This window comes from Bombina bombina, chromosome 11 (assembly GCF_027579735.1).
Source record: "Bombina bombina isolate aBomBom1 chromosome 11, aBomBom1.pri, whole genome shotgun sequence".
Taxonomy (NCBI): Eukaryota; Metazoa; Chordata; class Amphibia; order Anura; family Bombinatoridae; genus Bombina; species Bombina bombina.
Window position 1 is genome coordinate 134,355,403 of NC_069509.1, and position 22,121 is coordinate 134,377,523.

Genomic DNA, 22,121 nt, shown 5'->3' on the forward strand with positions numbered 1-22,121 from the left:
CAATGCAATAACTGCATTTCAAATAATTAGTAGATTTTTGTGTGTGGCAGATTTCAGTTACTTCTATTTTCTGCTCCCCCTGTGTCATGTGGCAGCAATCAGCCTATATATATATATATATATATATATATATATATATATATATATATATATATATATATATATATATATATATATATAATATATATATATATATATATATATACATACACAGGTGGCCCTCGTTTTACAACGGTTCAATTTACACCGTTTCAGAATAACAACCTTTTTTTTCCAGTCATGTGACTGCTATTGAAAAGCATTGAGGAGCAGTGCATTTATTAAAATAGCCAGTAGGTGGAGCTGTCCGCTTGTGTTGCAGCAAAGCCAAGCAAACTGAAATTAATCAGTTTAACCAGACCTGAGCTATCAAGCAGATTTCAAAGGAACAAAATCTTCCTGTTTATAAATCAGTCCAGATTGGAATTCATAGAAAGAACTGTTTACAGAAAAATGCAAGTGAAGCCTGTGTTGTGTGATTATTTCATTAGGTTTATAATGCTGTTTAGCAAATGTTTTTGGTCATTTAACTTAGTTTAATTATATAGTCTGTGTTGTGGGATTATTTTATTAGGTTTATACTGCTGTTTAGCATTTAAAGTCTTCATTTCAAAGCTTTAAAAATAATGAATTAGGTGTTACTTATGACAATTTTGAGAGGGGCCTGGAACCTATCTCCCTCACTTACCATTGACTTACATTATAAACTGGGTTTCAATTTACAACGGTTTCAATTTACAACCATTCCTTCTGGAACCTAACGCCGGCGTAAACTGAGGGCTACCTGTATATATATATATATATATATATATATATATATATATATATATATATATATATATATGTATATGTATATACTGTGAACTTTTGAATATGCTCATTAGGAGCTGGTGTCTCAGAAAGTGTGCATATAAAAAGATTTTGAAAATGCAAGTAAATTAACTTTTTTTTTTAATTGCATGCTCTATCAGATTCATAAGAGTTTAATTATGATTTTAGTGTCCCTTTAAAGTCTAATTAAACTTTAATGATTCAGATAGAATCTTATATGCATCGGCTCCTACTGAGCATGTGCAAGAATTCACAGTATATACTTATATGCATTTTGTGATTGGCTTATGGCTGTCACGTGACACAGGGAGGAGCAACGCTGAACTGACATCTTTCAGAATTTTTTTTTACTCCTAACAAATTCAAACTGCATTGTCTTGTTATTATGCACTTGTGATTATTCAATTCCACTATGTTTAATAGTGCTTTAAAGAGCATAACTAAAAAAGCTGAGAACTAGTATTGCATATGTTTGAAGCACTATATGTCAGCAGTGTTTGCTTCAATGTTTTAACCTTTTTACCACTCAGCAGACATTCAACTTTTTTTTTTTTCCCAAATTGCCTGCTCTATCTGAGTCATGGAAGTTTAGCTTTCAGTTTTATGTCCATTTAAAGGGACAGTCAACACTCGCTGTAACATTATGCGATATTGAAAAATAAAAAACGAAGATCCGCATGCAGCATAGCCCTTTTGCCTTGCTTCTTGTAGTAATCACCGTCAATAACTTCTCTAATACGAGGTAAATATGGCAGCCGAACTCCCCCCACCGTTACGTAGCTACCTTCTTCTTCAAATGATCAGCAAATCAGAATCCAATCCTCGGTCAGAAATTGCAAGCGCGTGCAATTTCTGACCGATGATTGGATTCTGATTTGCTGATCATTTGAAGAAGAAGGTAGCTACGTAACGGTGGGGGGAGTTCGGCTGCCATATTTACCTTGTATTAGAGAAGTTATCGACGGTGATTACTACAAGAAGCAAGTAGGCAAGGCAAAAGGGCTATGCTGCATGCGGATCTTCGTTTTTTATTTTTCAATATCACATAATGTTACCGCGAGTGTTGATTGTCCCTTTAAGTCATATATAGTTTTGATAATACCTTGGCTTATTTTTCATTAAGGACATTAAGGAATAGTCTACACGAAAACGTTTATCGTTTAAAAAGAAAGATAATCTTTATTACCCATTCGCCAGTTTTGCATGACTAACATAGTTATATTAATATACTTTTCTCTTGTTAAGTGTATCCAGTCCACGGATCATCCATTACTTGTGGGATATTCTCCTTCCCAACAGGAAGTTGCAAGAGGATCACCCCCAGCAGAGCTGCTATATAGCTCCTCCCCTCACTGCCATATCCAGTCATTCTCTTGCAACTCTCAACAAAGATGGACGTAGTAAGAGGAGAGTGGTGTATTATAGTTAGTTTTTTAACTTCAATCAAAAGTTTGTGATTTTTAAATGGTACCGGAGTGTACTGTTTCATCAAAGGCAGTATTAGAAGAAGAATCTGCCTGTGATTTCTATGATCTTAGCAGAAGTAACTAAGATCCATTGCCGTTCTCACATATTCTGAGGAGTGAAGTAACTTCAGAGGGGGAATGGAGTGCAGGTTTTCCTGCAAGAAGGTATGTGCAGTTAACATATTTCTAGGGATGGAATTTGCTAGAAAAATGCTGCTGATACCGGATTAATGTAAGTTAAGCCTTAAATGCAGTGATAGCGACTGGTATCAGGCTTATTAACAGAGATACATACTCTTATGAAAGTGTAATATAAAACGTTTGCTGGCATGTTAATCGTTTTTATATATGTTTGGTGACAAAACTTATTGGGGCCTAGTTTTTCTCCACATGGCTGGCTTGATTTTTGCCTAGAAACAGCTTCCCACTGTTGTAATATGAGTGGGAGGGGCCTTTTTTAGTGTTTTTCTGTGCAGATAAAAATACTGACAGAGACATTCATCTTCCCTCTGCATGATACAGGATATCTCTGAAGGGCTCAAAAGGCTTCAAAGTCGTGTTTGAGGAGGGTAACAAAACTGTGGCAGTTGTTGTGACTGTGTTTAAAAAAAAACAAAACAAAAAAAAAAAACCTTTTTGTCATTTATTATTCTGTTTTTGTTATTAAGGGGTTAATCATCCATTTGCAAGTGGGTGCAATGCTCTGCTGACTTGTTACATACACTGTAAAAATTTTGTTAGTGTAACTGCCTTTTTTCACTGTTATTTCAAATTTTGTCAAAATTTGTTTCTCTTAAAGGCACAGTAACTTTTTTATATTGCTTGTTAACTTGCTTTAAAGTGTTTTCCAAGCTTGCTAGTCTGTACAAACATGTCTGAAACAGAGGATACTTGTTCATTATGTTTAAAAGCCATGGTGGAGCCCCGTAGGAGAATGTGTACTAAATGTATTGATTTCACCTTAAACAGTAAAGATCAGTCTTTATCTATAAAAGAATTGTCACCAGAGGGGTCTGTCGAGGGGGAAGTTATGCCGACTAACTCTCCCCACGTGTCGGACCCTTCGCCTCCCGCTCAAGGGACGCACGCTAATATGGCGCCAAGTACATCAGGGACGCCCATAGCGATTACTTTGCAGGACATGGCTGCAATCATGAATAATACCCTGTCAGAGGTATTATCCAGATTGCCTGAATTGAGAGGCAAGCGCGATAGCTCTGGGGTTAGACGAGATACAGAGCGCGTAGATGCTGTAAGAGCCATGTCTGATACTGCGTCACAATATGCAGAACCTGAGGACGGAGAGCTTCAGTCTGTGGGTGACGTCTCTGAATCGGGGAGACCTGATTCAGAGATTTCTAATTTTAAATTTAAGCTTGAGAACCTCCGTGTATTGCTTGGGGAGGTATTAGCTGCTCTGAATGACTGTGACACAATTGCAGTGCCAGAGAAATTGTGTAGGCTGGATAAATACTATGCAGTGCCGGTGAGTACTGATGTTTTTCCAATACCTAAAAGGCTTACAGAAATTATTAGTAAGGAGTGGGATAGGCCCGGTGTGCCCTTTTCCCCACCTCCTATATTTAGAAAAATGTTTCCAATAGATGCCACTACACAGGACTTATGGCAGACTGTCCCTAAGGTGGAGGGAGCAGTTTCTACTTTAGCAAAGCGTACCACTATCCCGGTTGAGGACAGTTGTGCTTTTTCAGATCCAATGGATAAAAAATTAGAGGGTTACCTTAAGAAAATGTTTATTCAACAAGGTTTTATTTTACAGCCCCTTGCATGCATTGCGCCTGTCACTGCTGCGGCGGCATTCTGGTTTGAGGCCCTGGAAGAGGCCATCCATACAGCTCCATTGACTGAAATTGTTGACAAGCTTAGAACTCTTAAGCTAGCTAACTCATTTGTTTCTGATGCCATTGTTCATTTGACTAAACTAACGGCTAAGAATTCCGGATTCGCCATCCAGGCGCGTAGGGCACTATGGCTCAAATCCTGGTCAGCTGATGTGACTTCAAAGTCTAAATTACTCAACATTCCTTTCAAGGGGCAGACCTTATTCGGGCCTGGTTTGAAAGAAATTATTGCTGACATTACTGGAGGTAAGGGTCATACCCTTCCTCAGGACAGGGCCAAATCAAAGGCCAAACAGTCTAATTTTCGTGCCTTTCAAAATTTCAAGGCAGGTGCAGCATCAACTTCCTCTGCTTCAAAACAAGAGGGAACTTTTGCTCAATCCAACCAGGCCTGGAAACCTAACCAGTCCTGGAACAAGGGCAAGCAGGCCAGAAAGCCTGCTGCTGCCTCTAAGACAGCATGAAGGAGCGGCCCCCTATCCGACAACGGATCTAGTAGGGGGCAGACTCTCTCTCTTCGCCCAGGCGTGGGCAAGAGATGTTCAGGATCCCTGGGCGTTGGAGATCATATCTCAGGGATATCTTCTGGACTTCAAAGCTTCTCCTCCACAAGGGAGATTTCACCTTTCAAGATTATCTGCAAACCAGATAAAGAAAGAGGCATTCCTAAGCTGCGTACAAGATCTCCTTGTAATGGGAGTGATCCATCCAGTTCCGCAGACGGAACAAGGACAGGGGTTTTATTCAAATCTGTTTGTGGTTCCCAAAAAAGAAGGAACCTTCAGACCAATTTTGGATTTAAAGATCCTAAACAAATTCCTCAGAGTTCCGTCATTCAAGATGGAAACTATTCGAACCATTTTACCCATGATCCAAGAGGGTCAGTACATGACCACAGTGGACTTAAAGGATGCCTACCTTCACATTCCGATTCACAAGAATCATCATCAGTTCCTGAGGTTTGCCTTTCTAGACAGGCATTACCAATTTGTAGCTCTTCCATTCGGGTTGGCTACAGCCCCAAGAATTTTTACAAAGGTTCTGGGCTCACTTCTGGCGGTCCTAAGACCGCGAGGCATAGCGGTGGCTCCTTACCTGGACAACATCCTGATACAGGCGTCAAGCTTTCAAATTGCCAAATCTCATACAGAGATAGTTCTGGCATTCCTGAGGTCGCATGGGTGGAAAGTGAACGAAGAAAAGAGTTCTCTATCTCCTCTCACAAGGGTTTCCTTCCTAGGGACTCTAATAGATTCTGTAGAAATGAAAATTTACCTGACGGAGTCCAGGTTATCAAAACTTCTAAATGCTTGCCGTGTTCTTCACTCCATTCCGCGCCCCACGGTGGCTCAGTGCATGGAAGTAATTGGCTTAATGGTAGCGGCAATGGACATAGTGCCATTCACGCGCCTGCATCTAAGACCGCTGCAATTATGCATGCTCAGTCAGTGGAATGGGGATTACACAGATTTGTCCCCTCTACTAAATCTGGGTCAGGAAACCAGAGATTCTCTTCTCTGGTGGTTATCTCGGGCCCATCTGTCCAAGGGTATGACCTTTCGCAGACCAGATTGGACAATTGTAACAACAGATGCCAGCCTTCTAGGTTGGGGTGCAGTCTGGAACTCCCTGAAGGCTCAGGGTTCATGGACTCAGGAAGAGAAACTCCTCCCAATAAATATTCTGGAGTTAAGAGCAATATTCAATGCTCTTCTGGCTTGGCCTCAGCTAGCAACACTGAGGTTCATCAGATTTCAGTCGGACAACATCACGACTGTGGCTTACATAAACCATCAAGGGGGAACCAGGAGTTCCCTAGCGATGTCAGAAGTCTCCAAGATAATTCGCTGGGCAGAGACTCACTCTTGCCACCTGTCAGCGATCCATATCCCAGGTGTAGAGAACTGGGAGGCGGATTTTCTAAGTCATCAGACTTTTCATCCGGGGGAATGGGAACTCCATCCGGAGGTGTTTGCTCAATTGGTTCTCCGTTGGGGCAAACCAGAATTGGATCTCATGGCGTCTCTAGCAGCGCCTTGTTTCTTCAACCTGGCTTATGTGTTTCCACCGTTTCCTTTGCTCCCTCGTCTGATTGCCAAAATCAAACAGGAAAGAGCATCGGTGATATTGATAGCGCCTGCGTGGCCACGCAGGACCTGGTATGCAGACCTAGTGGACATGTCATCCTTTCCACCATGGGCTCTGCCTCTGAGACAAGACCTTCTAATACAAGGTCCTTTCAATCATCCGAATCTACTTTCTCTGAGACTGACTGCATGGAGATTGAACGCTTGATCCTATCAAAGCGTGGCTTCTCCGAGTCAGTAATTGATACCTTAATACAGGCACGAAAGCCTGTCACCAGGAAAATTTACCACAAGATATGGCGTAAATATCTTCATTGGTGTGAATCCAAAAATTACTCATGGAGTAGGGTTAGGATTCCTAGGATATTGTCCTTCCTCCAAGAGGGTTTGGACAAAGGATTATCAGCTAGTTCTTTAAAGGGACAGATTTCTGCTCTGTCTATTCTTTTACACAAGCGTCTGGCAGAAGTTCCAGACGTTCAGGCATTTTGTCAGGCTTTAGTTAGAATTAAGCCTGTGTTTAAACCTGTTGCTCCTCCATGGAGCTTAAACTTGGTTCTGAAAGTTCTTTTTCTGATGGCTATTTCCTCGGCTCGAAGAGTCTCGGAGTTATCTGCCTTACATTGTGATTCTCCTTATCTGATCTTTCATTCAGATAAAGTTGTTCTGCGTACAAAACCTGGGTTTTTACCTAAGGTGGTTTCTAACAAGAATATCAATCAAGAGATTGTTGTTCCATCCATATGTCCTAATCCTTCTTCAAAGAAGGAACGTCTTTTGCATAATCTAGACGTAGTCCGTGTCTTGAAGTTTTACTTACAGGCTACTAAAGATTTTCGCCAAACATCTAACCTGTTTGTTGTTTACTCTGGACAGAGGAGAGGTCAGAAGGCCTTGGCATCCTCTCTTTCTTTTTGGCTTCGGAGTATAATCCGTTTAGCCTATGAGACTGCTGGACAGCAGCCTCCTGAAAGGATTACAGCTCATTCTACTAGAGCTGTGGCTTCCACCTGGGCCTTTAAAAATGAGGCCTCTGTTGAACAGATTTGCAAGGCTGCAACTTGGTCTTCGCTTCATACTTTTTCCAAATTTTACAAATTTGATACTTTTGCTTCTTCGGAGGCTGTTTTTGGGAGAAAGGTTCTACAGGCAGTGGTTCCTTCCGTTTAAGTTCCTGCCTTGTCCCTCCCATCATCCGTGTACTTTAGCTTTGGTATTGGTATCCCACAAGTAATGGATGATCTGTGGACTGGATACACTTAACAAGAGAAAACATAATTTATTAGGGATGCACTGAAATTTCGGCCGCAGAAAGTTTCGGCCGAAAATAGCCTTTTTGGCTATTTCGGTTTTCGGGTTTTTTGCCTTTTATTTTCGGTAAAATTATTGTGTAGCATGTTTCAAATTTGATGCTAGCCTAGAGCTGCTGTTTAAGTTTATTACTTGACTTACTGTTCTGCATATAATGAGTTTTCTAGGACTATACTTTATTTGGATAATTGGTAAAAAAAAAACAAAACAGTTAAATATGATTCTGTTACATAGAACTAAATGAAGAATACAGTATATTGATATTTATAATTGTTTTAAGTTAGGAAACATTTTGGCCGAAAATTGCATTTTTTTACTTTTTATTTTTTTCTTGGTAAAATTATTGTGTAGCATATTATTGTTTTAAGATATTTTGGTCCAATTTTAGTGTATTACTTTCAATAAATGTGTGGGCTTTTTTATTGGCTCTAATTATGCAAAAAAAAAAAAAAAACTAAAAAATTTTTTTTGAAAAAACACATTTTTGGTATCAGTTTCGGTTTTCGGCCAAGTCCATCCTGGATTTTCGGATTCGGTTTCGGTCTAGAATTTCCATTTCGGTGCATCACTATAATTTATGCTTACCTGATAAATTTATTTCTCTTGTAGTGTATCCAGTCCACGGCCCGCCCTGTCCTTTTCAGGCAGGTCTAAATTTTAATTAAACTACAGTCACCACTGCACCCTATGGTTTCTCCTTTCTCGGCTTGTTTCGGTCGAATGACTGGATATGGCAGTGAGGGGAGGAGCTATATAGCAGCTCTGCTGTGGGTGATCCTCTTGCAACTTCCTGTTGGGAAGGAGAATATCCCACAAGTAATGGATGATCCGTGGACTGGATACACTACAAGAGAAATACATTTATCAGGTAAGCATAAATTATTTTACCTCTGTGATTGCCTTGTATCTAAGCCTCATCAGACTGCCCCCTTATCTCAGTGCTATTTACAAATTTGCATTTTAGCCAATTGGTGCTGCTTCATAAATAACTCCACTGGATTGAGCACAATGTTATCTATATGACACAAATGAACTAGCACTGCCTGGCTGTGAAAAGCTGACAAAATGTACTGAGATAAGAGGCTGCCTGCAGAGGCGTAGAAACAGATATTTAGAGGTTTAAAGGTTATAAACTATATTAACCCCTTAATGACCAGTTACATACCCTATACGTCGCTGGTCTTTCTATGGGGGTATGTTTTTAAATAGCACCGTCTCGCTATTTTAACAAGCCTGCAGGAGGGAGGAAGGGCACTATTATACCCAGACAATCCCTTAATGACCAGCGACGTACAGGTTACATTGCGGTCATAAAGGGGTTATTAAAACAATGTTGGTTGTGCAAAGCTGGGGGATGGATAGTAAAGGCGTTATCTATCTCTTTAAATAATAATAAAAAAATCAAGTAGACTGTCCCTTTTAGTTACTGAAGGTGTATTCAAATGCTGACCTGCAGATTTTCTCTACATTATTTAAAATTTCTTTGAAATTAGAATCTTGTCTATAGTTGTATAAGCTAAAATAATGATAACTGCCCCCACCCCCTTGTGCTTATGTAGATTGTAAATTATAATGTAAAGCCTCTGATTTATCACAACAGATTGTGTTAAAATGGCTACTGAAGACTTTTAAACTTGGCTGATTTTGCAGAAATGCTGACACTTGAGGCAAAACCCAACTTTATTTAGAAAAATAGATATTTCCCACTCTGTACAGACCCCTCCAATAAAAAAAGGGCAGGGATGAGAGGGGAAGTGTTGTGTCCCTTGGTTCACAGGAATTCCAGACATTGTCAAACCAGTGGTTCTGAGGTCTGCATATTCTGGTACGCAAAGGGCGGTCGCATTAACTGAACCATGCATACAGGAAGTCTGGTCATCTCAAACACTCAAAGCAAGCAAATAATCAGTTGTCAATCATACATCTCTCACGGAGGGGAAGATTTCTTGTGCCTTTACTGCAGCAGTGGACTTGCCACTAAATGAGGAAAGCCCTTAAATTTACCACAATTAGCTATGTCTCCAACATCCTCTGCACAAAAGGATTCTGGGATTGTAGCCAAGATCAACTTGTAGTGTTGTTTTCTTCTTCTTCAAAGGGCTGTGGAAATCCCTGACCTATTAAGCAGATCACCACTGCTAGTTCTGGCTTGAGGCCGAAAACTTTTGTGTTCATATCCGTCTCAGAAGAGGGGGACGTGTGTTATTTTCGGAAACAGAAGTGCGGCAAATGTCATCATAGCATCTTCATTGTCTTCACCACAGTTTTTGGATTCCCTCTCAAGGAATAGTGCACGATGCTACAGATACCAGAATACCCTGATGGCATGAGAGAGTCATAAGTCCTTTTGCAAAAGATGCAGACACTCTCCTTTAAGCAGAGTTTTCAATGTTCGCAAGGAAACGCTGTCCCCACCACTCCTCTAGGTCAATCGGAACAAAGTCTGAAAATGAAGGGGACATCAAAGTCAAAATTAAACTTTGTGATTCAGGTAGATCATGCAATTTAAGATTTTACAATGTCACGTTGTTCTCTTGTTATCCTTGATTGAAAAGCATATGCACATATCCTGGGCAGCAACAACGAACTAGGAGCTAGCTGGTGATTGGTGATTACACACAATTATCTCTTGCCATTGGCTCCCCAGATATGTTCAGCTCTATCCCAGTTGTGTATTGTTGCTCTGGAACCAACTTTAACTATGTGTTTAACCAATTTGCAGGGGTTAAACATATAGGGCACTTTAGGCTTGTGAGATTCTATAAGAAATCTCTCCAGTACTAAGAAGCCTCTGTCCTAATTCTAAAAAGGCAGTGTTTACCTTTTAGAACACTGTGTCTCTCAAAGGGATGCTCCCTGCTTAAAAGTATGTACAGGTGATGCTATATTACAGTAGGGGACACAAAAAATTGTAATTTAAAAATTATATTAAACTAATAAATGCAGTATTGAAATAAAAATACACAGAAAAAGTTTATATTTGTATCACTTTACAAATATTTTCAAAATGGTTGTGTAAAAATCATATTTTATGAAAAAATTCAGTTGTATTTTAATTTGCACCGAAACTAAAGGTGCGCAGTAGAAATCACAATATAACTATACTGCACATGTACAAAAATGCTATGAAATTTGTATTTATAATACAAAATTCTATGCATATTTTTTTTCCTTATTATAACATTCATTTCCCTGCCTCTCCTAAGGGGGTGGAACAGGGGCGTTCCATGGGTGTAGCTGAAATTTCTTTTCCAGGTCTGGGGTATTTTGTAAACATTTTCCCGCCTGTTTTTTACTGCAAACTAAAAGGTTGTGAGATTGTGTAAAAATATGCAAAACGCGTATTACCCTAATAGAGAAACGCATGTATACAAAATAGAGGAGAGTGTAAGATACTATACAATCCACCAGAGTAAAGTGATTTGTATTGGTTGCAGGATTTAATTTTTAAAGGGTATTAACATTTTAAGAGCATTTTTTTTTGCACTTATATACCGTTAATATTGCTTTTATCAATTACAGATAACCTTGTGACACACATCAGTCTAGAGTATCTTACTCTTTAGGGCGGTATCCGGGCTATGGTCTTGGTATTGCTGTGGGGCACATCCATTTTGATTGGATTCCTCCAACTTGTTCTGTACTTCCTGCCAGGCTAAATAAAATAAGTACATTATGAGGGGGGACACACAAAAAAGTAATATGCAAATAGACAATAAGAATAATTTCAGCTTGATATATATAGTAACAAAAGTAGATGAGGTTGAAAAAACACTTCAACAAATCTTAATTTATTTATAATAAAAGCTCCTGTTGAGCTTAAATTAGTCCCATTAAAAAGCTGACCGATTTAACACAAACTAATATCCCTGAATTCTGTTTCTAGCAAGAAATGTTTTTAAACCATTTTTAAATGTATCTAAGGTATTGGCATTTACTGCCTCCATAGCTAATGAGTTCCACAATTTGATTGCTCTTACAGTGAAAAAATGTTTCCGTTGCTGGAGATTAAAGCTCCTTTCCTCCAACCTTAAATTGTGACCTCTTGTCACAAACAATTTTCTTGAAATAAACAGAGCTCCTGCCGTCTCTGTATATGGGCCTTGAATATATTTATATAAAGTAATACCTCTGTATTACCTCTCAAGCGCCAGTTTGACTAACCTCTTCTCATAGCTTAAAGGGACAGTCTAGTCCAAAATAAACTTTTATGATTCAGATAGGGCATGTAATTTTAAACAACTTTCCAATTTACTTTTATCACCAATTTTGCTTTGTTCTCTTGGTATTCTTAGTTGAAAGCTAAACCTAGGTAGGCTCATATGCTAATTTCTAAAACCTTAAAGGCTGCCCCTTATCTGAATGCATTTTGACAGTTTTTCACCACTAGAGGGTGTTAGTTCATGTGTGCCATATAGATAACATGCACGTGGAGTTACCATGGAGTTAGCACTGATTGGGTAAAATGCAAGAACTGAAATAAGGGGGCAGTCTGCAGAGGCTTAGATACAAGGTAATCACAGAGGTAAAAAGTGTATTAATATAACTGTGTTTGTTATGCAAATCTGGGGAGTGGGTAATAAAGGGATTATCTATATTTTTAAACTATACAAATTCCGTTATAGACTGTCCTTTCGAATTCTCCATTCCCCTTAGTTTTGTGACCCTTCTCTGAACTTTTTCTAAGTCTGGAATGTCTTTTTTTGCGATTGGTCCCCAGAACTGCACTCCATACTCAAGGTGAGGTCTTACCAGGGATTTATATAGTGGCAGAATTATGCTTTCCTCCCTTGCATAAATGCCTCGTTTAATACATACTAGTATCTTATTAGCCTTAGACGCCGCTGCCCTGCATTATGCACCTATCTTTAGCTTGTTATCTATTACTACTCCCAAATCCCTTTCCTCCTCTGTTTTGTTGTCTAGTCCCATTTAAATTATACATTGCATTTTCCAGTATTAAATCTCATTTTCCATTTATCTGCCCATTCTTCTAAATGTTTGTAAATCCCCTTGAAAAGCATTTTCATCCTGCAATGACCTAATTGCCTTACATAACAATTTTGTATCAACTGCAAAACAATATGTCTCTAACGACACAAATTTTTAGCTGAAAGCAGGTCCCACCAGATCTAGTCTAGCGAGTAATGCTCCTTAAGGCAAGTTTAAGATTATTAACCTCAAAGTACCCAGTAATATAACCAGATAATAAAAACAACCACAACTCATCTGTCTAATCTAGTATAGTTAAAGGGGTATGAAACCCCCCAAAACATATTTTGTGATTAAAACAGAGCATACATTATTTTTTTTTTTTTAAAGTTTCAAATTTACTTTTATTATCAAATAATCATCACCCTGGTATTCTTTGTTGAAGAGATACTTAGGTAGCTGTCTGGAGCACTACATGGTAGGAAATAGGGCTGCCATCTGGGGCTCTTGTAAATGGATACATTTTTTGCAAAACTGCTGCCATATAGTGCGCCAGATACGTGCACACTCCTGAGCTCACATCCCTGCTTTTCAACAAAAGATACCAAAGGAAACAAAAAATGTTATCATAGAAGTTCATTAGAAATTTGTTTAAAATTGCATGCTTTATGAATATTTGACTGTAAGCTCTGAGGGTGAGAGAGAGGCACAGACCAGGGGCAATCATGAAATACCAGGTACCCTATGAGAAGGTAATGCCAATTTATTAAAGGGACATTGTACACTAGATTTTTCTTTGCATAAATGTTTTGTAAACGATCCATTTATATAGCCCATATGGGAGTGTTTCTGTAACAATGTATAGTTTTGCTTATTTTTTTAATAACATTGTGCTGATTTTCAGACTCATAACCAAGCCCCAAAGTATCAGATGTATACTGATGTCTACAGACTTCTGCTTGCTCCTGAGTATGTTATCTGTCGTTTCATATGAAGGGGGGGGGGGGGGTCTGCTCTTTTTGTCATTCCAGCCCCTTTCAGTGGGTGTCCCCAGCCTAACCCTCACCAACAGCTCTAAACTGGGAGCTTCTAAGTAAGTTTTAAAATGTATTACACTGGATTTTTATATCAGTATCTGCACATATTCTTCTTTATAGTAGTGTCTATTACATGCAGTTATAGGAAAATCGTTGTATACTGTCCCTTTAAGTCAGTGTTTGTACTCACCTTGGTAAACAAAACGAACATTCTCTTCATGTTCCAGTGTGTAAACTTCTTCCTCCTGGGCACGGCCTGAAGTCTGGGAACGTTTCCCATTCACACGATTAAACACTAATTTAGGAACTGGGTTACTATAGAGAATGAAGAAAGAAATTATACATTTACCATTTTTATTAAACGTGAATTATATTCTTGGTTTGGCACAACCTTTATTTAGCCTGACAACACTTTGCCAGCTAAGGCATTTTTTATTTTACCCTCTCACTAGACATGCGCAGGCCAAAAAAAATGTTCCTTTTGGATATTTGAGGAAATTAGTTTCTCTGAACATTCGTTGCCTGCTCTATTCGGTTTTAGTTTAGTTTAAAACGAAATGAAAATCAAAATTTTTGTTAAACATTTACATTTGTTTTCATTAAAGGGACACTAAACCCCCAAAAAATTGTTCCTGCAATCGCAATATCAATATATTATCATTTATTTTGTAATTTACTTGTAGTTTCAAAGAAGTACCATTTATGTGAAATCCCATTCCGAAAATCAAACTATTTCCAAACCCACCGCTGGCTATACATTTCAATCCTCCAACCCTGACCGATAACCCAGGTTATCATAATGGCGGAGTATATACAGCAGACCGGCTGTAATTGTGGTATCATGGAGGGGGTATGCGCATGCGCAAATCTATAGATCACAATACGCATGCGCAGGGTGACGAAATAGTCCCTTAATTATATGCAAAACATCGAGATTGGATTGGAAATGGATTTAGACAGTGCACGGCCTATTTTAGAGGGTTGTCTTGAACGACGTCATCTGAGAAATTAAAAAAAATAATTTTATATGACAGAGAAACATCGTTGGAATATAAAAATACGTAATTTATAATACATGCATGTTTGGTAATTTAAATTTGTTGTCACGGTGTAGACAAAAAAAAAGAAAGTTTTGGAATCCTCTAATGAATGTAACTGTTTTGAAGCTACAGGTATAGTAAAGTGCAAATTAAACTTTAATGATTCATATAGGGCATGTCATTTTAAACAACGTTCTAATTTACTTTTATCATCAAATTTGCTTACTTCTCTTGTTATTCTTAAAGGGACACTGTAGCCAAAAAAAATCTTTTGTGATTCAGATAGAGCATGCAATTTTAAGCAGCTTTCTAATTTACTCCTATTATCAAATTGTCTTCATTTTCTTGTTATGTTAATTTGAAAAGCAAGAATGTAAGTTTAGATGCCGGCCCATTTTAGGTGAACAACCTGGGTTGTCCTTGCTGATTGGACAGCACCTTTAAACAAGTGCTGTCCATGGTTCTGAACCCACAATTTGCTGGCTCCTTAGCTGAGATGCCTTCTTTTCAAATAAAGATTGCAAGAGAATGAAGAAAAATTGATAATAGAAGTAAATTAGAAAGTTGCTTACAATTACATACTCTATCTGAATCATGAAAGAAAAAATATGGGTTCAGTGTCCCTTTAATTGAAAGCTAAACCTAGGTAGGCTCATATGCTAATTTCTAAACCCTTGAAGTCTGCCTCTTATCTGAATGCATTTGACAGGATTACACAGCTAGAGGGCTTTAGTTCATGTGTTTCATATAGATAACATTGTGCTCACGCAGGCGGAGTTATTTAAGAGTCAGCACTAATTGCCTGAAATGCAAGTCTGTCAAAAGAACTGAGATAAGGAGGCAGTCAGCAGAAGCTTAGATACAAGGTAATTACAGAGGGAAAAAGTCTATTAATATAACAGTGTTGGTTATGCAAAACTGGGGAATGGTAAATAAAGGGATTATCTATCTTTTTAAACAATAACATTGTTGGTGTTTACCATCCCTTTAATGCGCTGTGAAGAGCGCGCTTACCCAATCCTCTTCTTGCCAGAGCCTCGGCTGCCCGTGCTCCTGGCTTAATGCTCTTTCTTACCAGGACCTGCACTAACTTTAAGCCTCCTGTTTAGCGCGGCCAGAACTCTGGCAAGAAGGGAATTTGGTCAGCGCGCTCTCCAGCTCGCAGTTAAGTATTTAACCCTTAACGAATGATAACTGACAATTTCCGTCAGAATTTTTTGTTTTCTTTCATTTTTGTTGGTGCATTCCTTCAGATTTTTTGTTTTCGAAAACAAAAGTCCCATTTTTGTGACGAATTGTCCAAAAACGAATGCATATCTCTACCTCTCACCAAAGTAAATACTAGATCTGATCCAGCACTTTTACAGGGAACACATCAAGCTGCCTATGTGCAGCATGAGCTTTAATGTTAAAGTGTGTGACCAGGAATCCTTATTGCTCCTTTCCTGAAAATTAGCGCATAAGAGAACCTGCCCATGTGACCTGTCCTAATATTGGGTAGTTATAGTTTAAGAAGGGCCCATTATCTCGGACAATATCACTTTTTTTCATTTCAGAAGGAACACACTTTATATCTGGGCCCTGGGGTTGAGTGCCTGGTTAGTCTCATTCCCGATAGTTTAAGTGAATGTCAACTTTCATGAATCAGTGCCCGTTTTTTAAAAAAACTATTAAAAACAGGGGCACTTTCATTCATGAAAGTTTACATTGCACCGGATTTTACAAGTACTTACCTTCTTTTCCTGAAACGCCGGATCGCCGATCCCAAGCCTGCAGCTCCTCTGTACTTAGTCAGCAATGATGAAATCTGCTTTCTCCAATCACGGCTTCTCCCCCAGGAGCGTTCATCTGGTGAGGCCACGCCGTGATTGGAGGAAGACGGTTTCGTCATTGCTGTGTTAGTACAGCAGGAAGAAGCAGGCGGGGCGATCAGCGATCCGGTGTTTCAGGAGAAGAAGGTAAGTATTTGTAAAATACGGTGCAATGTAAACAATGTGGCTTGCTCTTAGGTTATTTAGTCCCCTCAGCAGAAATTGGACTATTGCACCTTAAGTGTGTGAGGCTCTAGTGTATAGATTATATACATATAAATACAGTGTGTGTGTGTGTGTATAAAACAATATTAATTGTGAGGGGGTGGAAGTCTTGGTGAGTTCCCACACTTTTTTTTGTAGGACTTGACCCATGAATAGGGCACAGCTGCAATTAGCGGCCTTCTAATTACCAAAAGCCAATGGCAAAGCCATATGTGTCTGCTATTTCTGAGCAAAAAGGATTCCAGAGAAGCTTTTACAACCATTTGTATCGTGATTGCACAAGTGGTATATAAATAATTTCAGTAAGAAACCCAATTTTTGTGAAAAAGTAAACATTTTTTTAAATATGATCACATTTGGCAGCAAAATGGTGGCATCAAATATACCAAAATGGACCTAGATCAATACCTTGGGTTGCCTACTTAAAAAACATACGCCTAGATTTAGAGTTCTGCGTTTGCCGTCAAAACCAGCGTTAAGAGGTCCTAACGCTGCTTTTTACTGCCCGCTGGTATTTAGAGTCAGTCAGGAAAGGGTCTAACGCTCACTTTCCAGCTGCGACTTTTCCATACCGCAGATCCCCTTACGCCAATTGCGTATCCTATCTTTTCAATGGGATCTTCCTAATGCTGGTATTAAGAGTCTTGGCTGAAGTGAGCGGTAGAGCCTCTACCGACAAGACTCCAGCCGCAGAAAAAGGTCAGGAGTTAAGAGCTTTATGGGCTAACGCCGGTTTATAAAGCTCTTAACTACTGTGCTCTAAAGTACACTAACACCCATAAACTACCTATGTACCCCTAAACCGAGGTCCCCCCACATCACAGCCACGCTAATACATTTTTTTAACCCCTAATATGCCGACCAGACACCGCTGCCACCTACATTATCCCTATAAACCCCTAATCTGCTGCCCCTAACACCGCTGACACCTACATAATATTTATTGACCCCTAATCTGCCCCCCCCAACGTCGCCGCTACCTACCTACACTTATTAACCCCTAATCTGCCGACCGGACCTCGCCGCTACTCTAATAAATGTATTAACCCCTAAAGCTAAGTCTAACCCTAACCCTAACACCCCCCTAAATTAAATATAATTTTAATCTAACGAAATAAATTATTTCTTATTAAATAAATTAATCCTATTTAAAGCTAAATACTTACCTGTAAAATAAACCCTAATATAGCTACAATATAACGAATAATTATATTGTAGCTATTTTAGGATTTATATTTATTTTACAGGCAACTTTGTATTTATTTTAACTAGGTACAATAGCTATTAAATAGTTATTAACTATTTAATAGCTACCTAGTTAAAATAATTACAAAATTACCTGTAAAATAAATCCTAACCTAAGTTAAACCTAACACTACACTATCAATAAATAAATTAAATAAATTAACTACAATTACCTACAATTAAATCAACTAAACTAAATTACAAAAAAAAAAAACACTAAATTACAAAAAAAAAATTACAAGAATTTTAAACTAATTACACCTACTCTAAGCCCCCTAAAAAAATAACAAAGCCCCCCAAAATAAAAAAATGCCCTACCCTATTGTAAAATAAAAAGTTAACAGCTCTATTACCTTACCAGCCCTTAAAAGGGCTTTTTGCGGGGCATGCCCCAAAGAAAATCAGCTCTTTTGCCTGTAAAAAAAACATAAAATACCCCCCCCCAACATTACAACCCACCACCCACATACCCCTACTCTAACCCACCCAAACCCCCCTTAAAAAACCTAACACTAAGCCCCTGAAGATCTCCCTACCTTGTATTCACCCAGCCGGGTATCACCGATCCGTCCAGAAGAGGGTCCGAAGTCTTCATCCTATCCGGCCAGAAGATGTCCTCCAGAGGGTCCGAAGTCTTCATCTTATCCGGCCAGAGGAGGTCCTCTAGAAGGTCGGAAGTCTTCATCCAGGCGGCATCTTCTATCTTCTTCCATCCGGAGCAGAGCGGGTCCATTTTGAAGCAGCCGACGCGGAGCCATCCTTCCTCACCGACGGACTAACGACGAATGAAAGTTCCTTTAAATGACGTCATCCAAGATGGGTCCCTCGAATTCCGATTGGCTGATAGGATCAGCCAATCAGATTGAGCTTGCATTCTATTGGCTGATCGGAACAGCCAATAGAATGCGAGCTCAATCTGATTGGCTGATCTAATCAGCCAATCGGATTGAACTTGAATCTGATTGGCTGATTCAATCAGCCAATCAGATTTTTCCTACCTTAATTCCGATTGGCTGATAGAATCCTATCAGCCAATCAGAATTTGAGGGACGCCATCTTGGATGACGTCATTTAAAGGAACCTTCATTCGTCGTTAGTCCGTCGGTGAGGAAGGATGGCTACGCGTCGGCTGCTTCAAGATGGAACCGCTCCGCTCCGGATGGAAGAAGATAGAAGATGCCGCCTGGATGAAGACTTCGGACCCTCTGGAGGACCTCTTCTGGCCGGATAGGATGAAGACTTCGGACCCTCTTCTGGACGGATCGGTGATACCCGGCTGGGTGAATACAAGGTAGGGAGATCTTCAGGGGTTTAGTGTTAGGTTTTTTAAGGGGGATTTGGGTGGGTTAGAGTAGGGGTATATGGGTGGTGGGTTGTAATGTTGGGGGGGGTATTGTATGTTTTTTTTTACAGGCAAAAGAGCTGATTTCTTTGGGGCATGCCCCGCAAAAAGCCCTTTTAAGGGCTGGTAAGGTAATAGAGATGTTAATTTTTTATTTTAGAATAGGGTAGGGCATTTTTTTTTTTTTTTTAATTAATTTTTATTCGGTTTTAATATGAAAGATAACACTTGGGGACACGCAGGACCCCTGTTCAAACATACACAAACGAAAGGATCGGACACACAGGTACGGTTGCAATAGCTTACAGAACATTGATACAACATAAGTAAATTGCAGGAATTTGTGCTGAAAATAGTTCACCAAGATTGAACCCTGATGTGGGCTCTAAATATGGGAGGGGGGGGGAGGTGGTACGTATAAATTAAATGCTCCAAAGATCAAGTCATGATAAGTTGCAGCAAAATGTATTAATGGATTTGTCCAAGTAAATTAAAGAGCAGGTTCAGTCAACATCTTATGGTACAGGTAACAACAAATTCCAAAGACAAATAAGATGCACCTTGTACCTAGTACACGCTATACTTAGTACCCACTTTACCTAGCCCTCATTGTGTCTAGCACACACTAAACCTAGCACTCGTTGCACCTAGCGCACATTGCACCTAGCACGCATTGCACCTAGCACACACTGCACCCAGCACACACTGCACCCAGCACACACTGTGCCTAGCACACGTTATACCTAACACAAGCTAAACCTAGCACACACTATAACCAGCACTCTCTGTGCCTAACACACATTATACCCAGCACACATTGTACCTGGGTATTTTTTTATTTTGGGAGGCTTTGTTATTTTTTTAGGGGGCTTAGAGTAGGTGTAATTAGTTTAAAATTCTTGTAATCGTTTTTTTTTTGTGTGTAATTTAGTTTAGTTGATTTAATTGTAGGTAATTGTAGTTAATTTATTTAATTTATTTATTGATAGTGTAGTGTTAGGTTTAATTGTAACTTAGGTTAGGATTTATTTTACAGGTAATTTTGTAATTATTTTAACTAGGTAGCTATTAAATAGTTAATAACTATTTAATAGCTATTGTACCTAGTTAAAATAAATACAAAGTTGCCTGTAAAATAAATATAAATCCTAAAATAGCTACAATATAATTATTCGTTATATTAAGGTTTATTTTACAGGTAAGTATTTAGCTTTAAATAGGATTAATTTATTTAATAAGAAATAATTTATTTTGTTAGATTAAAATTATATTTAATTTAGGGGGGTGTTAGGGTTAGGGTTAGACTTAGCTTTAGGGGTTAATACATTTATTAGAGTAGCAGCAAGGTCCGGTTGGCAGATTAGGGGTTAATACTTGAAGTTAGGTGTCGCAGATGTTAGGGAGGGCAGATTAGGGGTTAATACTATTTATTATAGGGTTTGCGAGGAGTGAGTGAGGCGGTTTAGGGGTTAATACATTTATTATAGTGGCGGCGAGGTCTGGTCGGCAGATTAGGTAAGGTAGCGGTGACATTGGGGGGGCAGATTAGGGGTTAATAAATATAATATAGGGGTCGGCGGTGTTAGGGGCAGCAGATTAGGGGTACATAGGTATAATGTAGGTGGTGGCGGTGTACGGAGCGGCAGATTAGGGGTTAATAATAATATGCAGGGGTCAGCGATAGCGGGGGTGGCAGATTAGGGGTTAATAAGTGTAAGGTTAGGGTGTTAGGTGCAGACTTCGGAAGTGTTTCCCCATAGGAAACAATGGGGCTGCATTAGGAGCTTAACGCTCCTAAGGTTTTTTTGCAGCTCAAACTGCCCCATTGTTTCCTATGGGGATATTGTGCACAAGTTTTTTTATGCTCTACACTCCCTTTTTGGAGCCTAACGCAGCCCTTCAGAGAACTCTAAATACCAGCATTATTTAAAAGGTGCGGGGGGGGGGGGGGGGGAAACATGCGTAGCTAACGCACCCCTTTGGCCGCAAAACTCTAAATCTAGGCGATATAGTTTTGATAGGTAAATAAAAAAAACAACAACAAAGGCTCTATTTCTGTTTAATGGGAGTGATAGCAAAAATGCTGTAAATTCTTTTTTTTTTTTTTTTTAATTCCCTTCCCTACTAGGTTTTCTTAAAAAACCTAGTAGGGAAGGGGTTAAAGTGATTGTAAATCCTAGCATTTGTGAAATGCTAGGATTTACCATTGAAACAAATAAAGGGGACTTTCAGTCATGAAGTATAAAATACTTCATGCTGAAAGCTCTTTTATTTGTCTAAAGTGTTCGCCGCACTGAGCTGCTCAGGCAGCCCACAGCAGAATTATATTTTTCTGTGAGGTGATGCTTCCACCTCTTATAGCCATGTGCGCCAACTGACTCCAAGCCAGATAGCCCACACAGCTATTGGCTAAGAGGTGGAAACACTGAAACCAATTTTTTTCTTTTGTGATTCAGATAGAGCATCCAATTTTAAGCAACATTCTAATTTACTCCTATTATCAATTTTATTCGTTCTCTTGCTATCTTTATTTGAAAAAGAAGGCATCTAAGCTAGGGAGTCAGCCAATTATTGGTTCAGAACTCTGGATAGCACTTGTTTATTGGTGGGTGAATTTATCCACCAATCAGCAAGAACAGCCCAGGTTGTTCACCAGAAATGGTCTGGCATCTAAACTTACATTCTTGCTTTTGAAATAAAGATACCAAGAGAATTAAGAAAATTTGATAATAGGAGTAAATTAGAAAGTTGCTTAAAATTGCATGCTCAAGCTGAATTGCAAAAGAAAATTTTGGGGTTCAGTGTCCCTTTAAGGCCTTTTAAAGGGACAGTGAACACCTTGATATTTTAATATAAAATGTTTAATTAAGCATAATGAAACAACTTTGCAATA

General features: G+C 39.0%; 1 protein-coding gene across 1 annotated transcript in view; it reads right to left on the minus strand.

Annotated features, from left to right (window-relative positions):
* Nucleotides 1-9,258: 9,258 nt before the first annotated feature.
* MCRIP2 (MAPK regulated corepressor interacting protein 2) overlaps nt 9,259-22,121 on the minus strand; it is a 17,561-nt gene continuing 4,698 nt past the window's right edge. Inside the window, exons 3-5 of the mRNA XM_053695176.1 lie at nt 13,756-13,880; nt 11,156-11,251; nt 9,259-10,039 (exon numbers count right to left, since the gene is read on the minus strand). Of these exons, the coding sequence (XP_053551151.1) occupies nt 9,969-10,039; nt 11,156-11,251; nt 13,756-13,880 (292 nt within the window). The 3' untranslated portion in view covers nt 9,259-9,968. The remainder of the gene's footprint in view (nt 10,040-11,155; nt 11,252-13,755; nt 13,881-22,121) is intronic.